The sequence below is a fragment of the Myxine glutinosa genome, chromosome 11 (genome assembly GCF_964187855.1).
Source record: "Myxine glutinosa chromosome 11, kmMyxGlut1.1, whole genome shotgun sequence".
Lineage (NCBI taxonomy): Eukaryota > Metazoa > Chordata > Myxini > Myxiniformes > Myxinidae > Myxine > Myxine glutinosa.
In genome coordinates, this window is record NC_136271.1 from 73379705 (window position 1) to 73389261 (window position 9557).

The following is a 9557-nucleotide window of genomic DNA, read 5'->3' on the forward strand; positions in this document are numbered from 1 at the left end:
CCCATGTCTCACTCCCATAAATCATAACACTTCTCACAGATGCATCATACACCTTTCCCTTCAGCTTCAATGACACTCCCCTCCTCGTCAGCACGCCACTCAGTTCCCGAAACTTCTTCCATGCACATCTCACTCCAGCAACCATTGCCGAGTCTGATCCACCTTCTCCATTCAGCATGTCTCCTAGGTAGCAAAATGTTTTCACACCTTCCAGCTTCACGCCGTCTCCAAGATCCAACTCAACATTTCATCCACTGCAGCTCCTTCTATGCACACCTTACACTTGAATGTAGCTGCCACACTGGTTAATGACCCTCTCAGACCACTACATTTTTGATGAACCCACTCAGCGCACATTGAATGGAGTTCACTCCGACACCCTTCCTGCACACAGCAGACTGCCACTTCCCAGTTCTTTAAACCTCACCACATGCTTTACCACTTGCCATCACCTTCGTTTTTCCGATATTCACCTTCAGACCTTTTGTCTCCATACATTCCTTCCACTTGTTCATCTTCTCCTTCAATTAATCCATACTTTCCGCATTCAACACCAGATCATCTGCATACAACAACTCCCACGGTAAACCCTCCTTTACATTCCGAGCCAGCACATCCATCACAGCTACAAATAGTAGTGGACTTAGTACCGACCCCTGATGCACTCCCACCTTCAACTCAAACTCACCACTGTTCCCGTCCTTCGTCCTTACAGCTGTGCGCGCTCTCGTACATTGCCATCACGACTCTGATCAACCATTCCTCCACTCCTAACCTTCTCAATGCCCATGTCACTACTTCGCGTGGAACCCTATCGAACTTTACCCGCCGAGCTCTCCTCGCACCTTTCACCCTTATGTCGCAGACAACCAAGTGGTGCTGTGAAACAGCCTCCTCCCCCGGGATCACCTTTGTGTCCCGGAGGTACACCCGTCTCGCCTACGCACCATCAGGAAGTCAACGGTTGTCGTCGACCCACCTGACGTGTATGTAACAAGCTTATTATCCTCTTTCTGGAACTGAGTATTACAAATCAACAAACCTGCTCCATCAGCAAACTCCAAAATCCTTTCACCTTCTCCATTCCTCACACCATATCCGTATCATATCAATTCATATCATAACATATCATATCAATTTTATTATTCATCCATGAGGGGAATTTTACATCCTGGCTCAAAGAACAAACCAAAGATTTCTACAATGCGGTACATGTGCTGCATCTTTCACACAATGATGTGGTTGCAGGGAGAGGGAATCATAAAAAAACTAGAATGAGCAATCGAAGATTGCATACACTGCCCGGACTCGTTTTGTGTGGTTTTATTGTATGTATTTTGTGGACGTACTCACATTGTAATTGTATCGAGAACGATATAATCCTTCTCGATATTCCCCCCAATAGTATGTCTCGCAGTATGCCGGGTAGACGTACCTGGCATACTTTATAGATGTAATCACGGTCTAATTGTACATAATTTATCGAGGTACTCGATTGCAAAAAGATAACGTGTACTACTAGCTACCACACGGTGGCGCTTGTGGTTGACGTTAGCACATTTTGTGCGGACAAACAGACAAATGAAAAATCACTCATAGAGCGACACTTGGCAAAAGAAAACAAAGCAGAATGGCAGTCAGTAGAGCATCCTTTTGACCTCTTAAATAATTGGTGGTTGAATTCAGTGAGCTGACATGAAAATCCAATTCAAATTTCAAGTCAATCGGATGAAAATTGAGGCTTTTAGAAATTTGAAAAACGTGGTTGACCTATGGCTAATGTTGACCTTTTGGCCGATGCTGATCTCAAAAATAGTTGGTGTATGAATTCAGTTCACCGATATGTAAATCGCATTCAAATTTCAAGTGAATCGGATGAAAATTGAGGATTTTAGAAATTAGAAATTGATGTTGACCTTTGGCCCATGTTGCTCTTTTGGCCTATGATGATCTCAAAAATAGTTGGTGGTTGAATTCAGTTTGCTATGTAAATCCCATTCAAATTTCAAGTGAATCGGATAAAACTTGAGCATTTTAGAAATTTGAAATTGTTGTTGACCTTTGACCTATGTTGACCTTTTGGCCTCTGCTGATCTCAAAGATAGTTGGTGGTTGAATTCAGTTAGCCGATATGTAAATCCTATTCACATTTCAAGTCAATCGGATGAAAATTGAGGATTTTAGAAATTTGAAAATAGTGGTTGACCTTAGGCCTATGTTGACCTTATGACCTATGTTGAACTCAAAAATGGTTGGTGGTTGTATTCATTTAGCTGATATGAAAATCCTATTCAAATTTCAAGTCAATCGGATGAAAATTGAGGATTTTAGAAATTTGAAATTGTTGTTGGCCTTTGGGCTATGTTGACCTTTTGGCCTATGCTGATCTCAAAAATAGTTGGTGGTTGAATTCAGTTCACCGATATATAAATCCTATTCAAATTTCAAGTCAATCGGATGAAAATTGAGGATTTTAGAAATTCGAAAAAAGTGGTTGACCTTTGACCTATGTTGACCTTTTGAGCCCAAAAATATATAGGATTTTGTCGGACCACGAATTCTACCATTTGGTGAAGTTTCGTGAAGTTCGGTTTACAATTGTGACCTGTAGGCAAGTCAAGTATAAGTGAGCGGAAAGACAAACACACAAACACACAAACCAGAGTGAGCAACATACTTACAAAATATATACAGTATATATATTTTTTGCCAAGTAACAAGTCAAACAAACAGACAGACCCAAATGCAATACCCTCTCCTCTGGTGAGAGTGCTAATCTATGAAAAACCCTGAACTTTATTTCGACGCCTCCACACATTAGGTAGGATTTCAAAAGGGTCAAAACATTAATGGTGGCATCGTAGCCATGGGACGCAATCAATATTGACAGAATGTTTCACATTTTTCTTACCCGTTTATCCTTTTTTGGCTGACGATCTTTTTATTAATACCGCTTTCTCTTATAATTGTACATACCAGTGAAGAACACTGCATTACAGTTGGGGTTCGCTCTCCGGGCATAACGGGCGGGATCCTCTCCCCGGGTATAACGGGCGGGGTTCGCTCTCCGGGCATTACTGGTGGGGTTCGCTCTCCGGGCATTACTGGTGGGGTTCGCTCTCCGGGCATTACTGGTGGGGTTCGCTCTCCGGGCATTACTGGTGGGGTTCGCTCTCCGGGCATTACTGGTGGGGTTCGCTCTCCGGGCATAACGGGCGGGGTTCGCTCTCCGGGCATAACGGGCGGGGTTCGCTCTCCGGGCATAACGGGCGGGGTTCGCTCTCCGGGCATTACTGGTGGGGTTCTCTCTCCTGGCATAACGGGTGGGGTTCGCTCTCCGGGAATGACGGGCGGGTTTCGCTCTCGGGGAATGACGGGCGGGTTTCGCTCTCCGGGCATGACGGGCGGGTTTCGCTCTCCGGGCATGACGGGCGGGTTTCGCTCTCCGGGCATGACGGGCGGGTTTCGCTCTCCGGGCATGACGGGCGGGTTTCGCTCTCCGGGCATGACGGGCGGGTTTCGCTCTCCGGGCATGACGGGCGGGTTTCGCTCTCCGGGCATAACGGGCGGGTTTCGCTCTCCGGGCATAACGGGCGGGGTTCGCTCTCCGGGCATAACGGGCGGGGTTCGCTCTCCGGGAATAACGGGCGGGGTTCGCTCTCCGGGCATAACGGGCGGGGTTCGCTCTCCGGGCATAACGGGCGGGGTTCGCTCTCCGGGCATGACGGGCGGGTTTTGCTCTCCGGGCATGACGGGCGGGTTTCGCTCTCCGGGCATGACGGGCGGGTTTCGCTCTCCGGGCATAACGGGCGGGTTTCGCTCTCCGGGCATAATGGGCGGGGTTCGCTCTCCGGGCATAACAGGCGGGGTTCGCTCTCCGGGAATAACGGGCGGGGTTCGCTCTCCGGGCATAATGGGCAGGGTTCGCTCTCCGGGCGAGTTTCGCTCTCCTGGCATAACGGGTGGGTTTCGCTCTCCTGGCATAACGGGTGGGGTTCGCTCCCCAGGAATAACGGGAGGATTTCGCTCTCCTGGCATAACGGGTGGGTTTCGCTCTCCTGGCATAACGGGTGGGGTTCGCTCCCCAGGAATAACGGGAGGATTTCGCTCTCCGGGCATAACGGGCGGGTTTTGCGCTCCGGGCATAACGGGCGGGTTTCGCTCTCCGGGCATAACGGGCGGGTTTCGCTCTCCGGGCATAACGGGCGGGGTTTGCTCTCCGGGCATAACGGGCGGGGTTCGCTCTCCGGGCATGGGTTCCCTCTTCGGGCATATTGGGTGGGGTTCGCTCTCCGGGCATAACAGGCGGGGAAGAAGAAGAAGTTTCAGAGAAGAAGTTTCAAGTGTTTACGGACGGACGGACAACGCACCATTGCATAAGCTCACCTGAACTTCATTCCAGGTGAACTAAAAACCAGTTCCAAATCCTGAGGGATTTCACCTGTCTGTCATGCTGCGGGTGGGGAGGTAGACCTGTCTGTCATGCTGCGGGTGGGGAGGTAGACCTGTCTGTAAGGCTGGGGGTTTGGAGGAGTCGACCCGTCCGTAACGCTGGGGGCGGGGTGAGGGGGGAGGGGGGAGGGGAGAGACAAGGGGGGAAGGGAGGATGGGAGTGGGGAGGGAGGAGAGAGGGGGAGGGGGGGAAGGGAGTTGGGGGACCACCCGTAATAATGGTTGGGGACTGTGTCTGCATTTAAAAAAATCATTTTCTCGGCAACCGTTGGTCCGATTGACATGAAATTTTCACCATAGGAACGCCTCCTCCTGCAGAGTATTTTAATCAATATTATGGTTATAGGTCACGTGGTACAGGCGCCATCCTGGAAAAACCGAAAAATGTTGCACCTCTATATCTCCAAAACCGCTCTATGGAAAAAATTGAATAATGGCTCATTGTAAAGAACTCCATATGGAGAATAGGTGTTGTTAACGATGACGTCATTGGTGCCATAATTATGACGTCATAATTCGACAGGGACAACGCTAAGTCTGATCAGTTTTAAATGTATTGAGCGTGATCTATGCAACAATTATATCAGAGAATATAAATTTATGATGTAATCGCTCACGTGGTCTGGCAGCCATATTGGATCATAGAAAAAAAAAACTTCAATAACAGAAGAGTTGGCTCGCAACAAGTTAACTGCGCAGGGTAAGTATTCTGTGAATACCATCTTGTTGAAATAAGCGTTTGGTTTATCAGCATAAAGACAAGTAGCATTCAACTGTTTAATACTTTAATAGGACATGGTGCAGTTGTTAAGCAATGCATTCATAGGGGTAGCGCATGCAAGTGTGATACTCTCCAGTCCTTTTTTTTAGGTAGTTTTTTGCCATCTCGTAGCATCTACCATACTCAAGGCAAAAGCCCATAAAGCAAGAACCCAACCCTCTTCAAAGGAGCTTCTTGCTTTCAAGGCCTCACTTGAAATGTCGCTTCACCCTTGCCTCTTGGCCGTTTGTAAACCTCTCTCAAGTCTCAATACTTGGTTGAGGAAATTCATCGGCCAGCTGTTTCCTGAGCCTACACCTCTGTATCGATACCTCGTTTCACGCTGCACCGTAATACCTTGCAAGTAGGTTAAACCACTTCAGTGGAAATTCCACAAGGTAAAGTATCTCTGAGCACGACAATTAGCAGCATGGCTCGGACTTGACGGTAATTAGCCTTTGGATTCCATTCCCATTCTTGTCAATTCTCACCAACCCGCCCGCGCATGTTGTGAGTCGGCCTGAGGCCTATGCAAACCAGCCTCGACACGAGTTCAATAAGGAAAGTCGTAGTTCTACAATGAACTAAAACAAAGCGGTTTCGGATTTTTTTTTTTAAAGAAATATCACCAAGGGTTAAATTTAATTAGCAGTGTTAACGTTTTCTGACTAAAGTAAATTAAAAAAAAAAATTTATTTAAAGCTTAATTTTTATAAAATAAATCACCTCAAAAAAAATAACCCGACTATCAAACATCTTTCCTTCGACATTTCCTCCAACATTTCTCGACCAACACCATAACCTCCACATCCTACTTCACAAACTAAATGTTATAAACTTAATGCTATGAAATATGAATATTCAACACACGAAGACGTAAAATATCCGTACGTGACCACATGCAATAATCAATAATTTTGCACAGTGGAATGGACGCTCGAGCTACCACTTGTCGCCACGAGGCCACGGGCATCGCTGTTCAGTCACAGGTCGAAAAGGCCAACATTACAGAATGGGAGAAACCTCACCTGGACGATCCCGCCATTACGTTGAAGAAGAGAAGAGTACACACGAGTTATAATTAGTTTAATGTGGTTTTTACAGCTTCTCCTTATCGAAGTAAAACGATTGGTGCAGCACAAGTTTTTTTCGATGAAGACAACATTATATATTTATTTACACAGAAAAAGATCGATACGGAGAGGAACAGAAACCAGCTGGACTGAACGATATAATAAGCTATACACTACTCGAAATTACACTTGCAAGTTGCAGCTGCACTGTTATTTCCGCAGGGCGTAACCACAAGCTGGGTGGGCGTGGTCTGTTCCATAAACCAATGAGGTTGTATCAGCGTCTATTAATTACGTACTATTGGAATGCACCTTTTATAAGACCGTCAAGACTATAAATTATTTAAGACCTTTCAAGACCCCAATACCACTAAGACTCTTTAAACCCCGAAGGTGGCCGGAGGCATGATGTTTTCGGGTTGTCCGTCCGTCCGTCCGTACGTACATACGGCTACGGGCTGAACCTCGCTTTTCTCAGCAACCACATGTCCGATTGAAACGAAACTGTCAGGGTAGGAGTGACACCCATGCAGAATGCTTTTTTAAAATCATAATTGTGATGTCATAGGTCACGTGGTATGGCAGCCATCTTGGATTAAAAGCAAATAATTTAAAAATTATTTCTCGGAAACCACTGAATGGAAAAATTTAAAACTTAGCACATTGTCAAGGACTCCCAATGGGGAACAAGAGCATGATTATGATGACATCATAGGTGAAGTGGTATACGAGCCAAAAATGTTTTAATCTTATTCCTTATCCTAAAAATCTGAAATTGCATGTACATGATCTATGACACATTTGTATTGAAATATTAAATTTATGACATCATAGGTCACATGGTTTGGCAGCCATATTGGATTTAACCTAAAACCTTTAAAAAAAACATCTTCTCCCAAACCACCAAATCGATTGACTCGAAACTTTACGTGTGTCATTGACTAGGTCATGGCATTTAAAATATGATCATGAAAACATCATTGGTCATATGGTGTGGCAGCCATATTGGATTGAAGGAAAATATTAAATAATTATATCTCTGAAACCTCTCACCCTATTGATGCGAAATCTTACAAATATCATCTAACACCATTGTTGCATATCGTTTGAATGTGATGATGTCCTAGGTCCCGTGGTTTGGCAGCCATCTTGGATAGAAAAACGAACCTTATCCGATCAGCATTAAACTTCACAAACCTGATCCCATACCCATATATATACAGATTGTACATTTTTAAGGTCATATGTCACGTGGTATGGCAGCCATATTAGCTTTAAAGCCAATATTTTAAAAAAAATTCCCTTCTCTGAAACCGCTTCACCGATCGATTGCTGGTGAAAATGTGATACTTGAAAACAGCTGAAGGGATTTAAATCAAACTTGTTTAATTTTAGGACAGTGAAGGAGGGCATCTACCCGATGTGTGACTATGCGGAGGCATATTGGCGACACAGTGGCATTTTTCTAGTTTGTTTCTTTTTGAGGGGGAGGTCGGGAGGGGGGATGGGGGGGGGGGGGGGGGGAGAGGGAGGGAGGTACTCTGCTATTTGCTATTATTGTATATAAAACCTCCAAAAAAGAAAAGGTCTTGGTCGACCCCTGTGAGTGTGTCTATGAATTACGTACTATTTGAACGTGAGTTGGACAGTGAGTAAGGCTATGAATTACGTAATTATTAATTGGACCTTGACTACGTCTATTAATTACGGATTATTGGAACACACTTTTAAGACATGTCGACCTGTAGAGCCCTTACACTTTTTAGACCCCTTAGACCTTTTTGACCACTTTAGACCATTTTAAAACTTTTATACACTTTATATCCTTTGAACCTTTACACCCTGAAGGTCCTTTAGAATCCAAAGACCCTGAAGACCATCAAGAATATTAAGACCCCAAGACACCCTGAGACCCATTAGACCCCTAATATCCCAAAGAATATTTAGACCCCTAAGACTCATATAAAGACCCTTTAGACCCCAAAGACCCAGAAGACCCTAAAGACCTTTCAAACCTTTTAAACCGTTTAATACATTAAGACTCCTAGGACCCTTTAGACCCCAAAAAACATTTCCACCCCAAAGACCCTCAACACCATTAAGACCCCCCTAGGACACTTAAAACCACGAGGAGCCTTTATAGAGTTTATACCCTTCATAAACCTAAGACCCTTTTGGACCCTAGGTTCCTGTAGACCCTATAAATTAGAACCTTTAATCCTCCAAGACCTTCTGTCTGAGAGGCTTCTGCAATAACACTTGAGGGTCACCAATCATAATCAAAAGTCCTCCCATTGGTAAACCACATCAGTACCAGCAAGCTATGAGGGTGCAAAACAGAATTAATAAATTAATTTCCTCTTTCTTTTTCAGGTTCTGCTCATCTTGATTAGTGGCATAGGGAAAAGTCCCACGTGGCAAAGAGGCAAGTCCCACGTGGTAACGAGACATGTCCCACGTGGTAACGAGACAAGTCCCACGTGGCAACGAGACAAGTCCCACGTGGCAACGAGACAACTCCCACGTGGGAAAGAGAAAACGGTGTCCATGACAACAATTTCACCGCCTTGTAATCAAATGGGATATATTTGTGATTTTGTTATTGCCAAACCTCAGGAATTTTTCAACATTTCAAATTGAAACTTACACAGCGTATTTGTACGCATGTGTACTACTACTGTGTATGTGTATAACATTTGATCAAAATTAGTCAAAGCTCAAAGTAAATGCCATCCAAAACATGTAAAACACCTATTAGGTGGTAATGAGAAAATGTATCAACCAAATTTGGTATGTGCAACATTTCCTCATGTAAAGTACTTGATAGGTCAAATTATCCGAATTACTAAATTGATGTTTCCATGGCAACTATTGTTTATTTGGATGTCACAAGTATCTGCTATGCACGACATCTTTCTTGTTCGTCTGTTACATGCGAAATTGAGGATTCACAAGTATATTGGTTGGTCGTGTGTGTTATTCTGTCTGTCTGTCTGTATGTCAATCGCCTACAGGTCACAATTGTAAACTGATCTTCACGAAACTTAAAAAAATTGTCATCATCATCATTGGGTCAATCTCGATGAGACAAAAAGACAAAAAATTAAAGACAAACGAAAGACAAAAAATGGTGGAATTGGTCATCAGCAATAAGCCTATTTAATTTGAAGTCAAAAGGCCAAAAGGTCGACATAGGCCAAAAGTCAACAACTTTGTCGAATTTCTAAAATCGTCCATTTTCATCTGATTGACTTGAAATTTGAAGATTTTTT

The 9557-nt window shown here is 44.3% G+C and overlaps 1 protein-coding gene across 5 annotated transcripts in view; it reads right to left on the reverse strand.

Annotated features, from left to right (window-relative positions):
* Window positions 1–9557, reverse strand: part of RCN2 (reticulocalbin 2) — a 425951-nt gene that overhangs the window by 35293 nt on the left and 381101 nt on the right. The window contains exon 2 of one of the 5 annotated variants that reach the window (XM_078786772.1): window positions 6241–6272. In XM_078786772.1, the coding sequence (XP_078642898.1) occupies window positions 6241–6257 (17 nt within the window). In that variant the 5' untranslated portion in view covers window positions 6258–6272. Of the gene's footprint in view, window positions 1–4441; window positions 4546–5569; window positions 5771–6240; window positions 6519–9557 lie in introns of those variants that run through there. The other 4 variants (XM_068130865.2, XM_068130867.2, XM_078786774.1 and 1 more) reach the window with 4 other exon arrangements.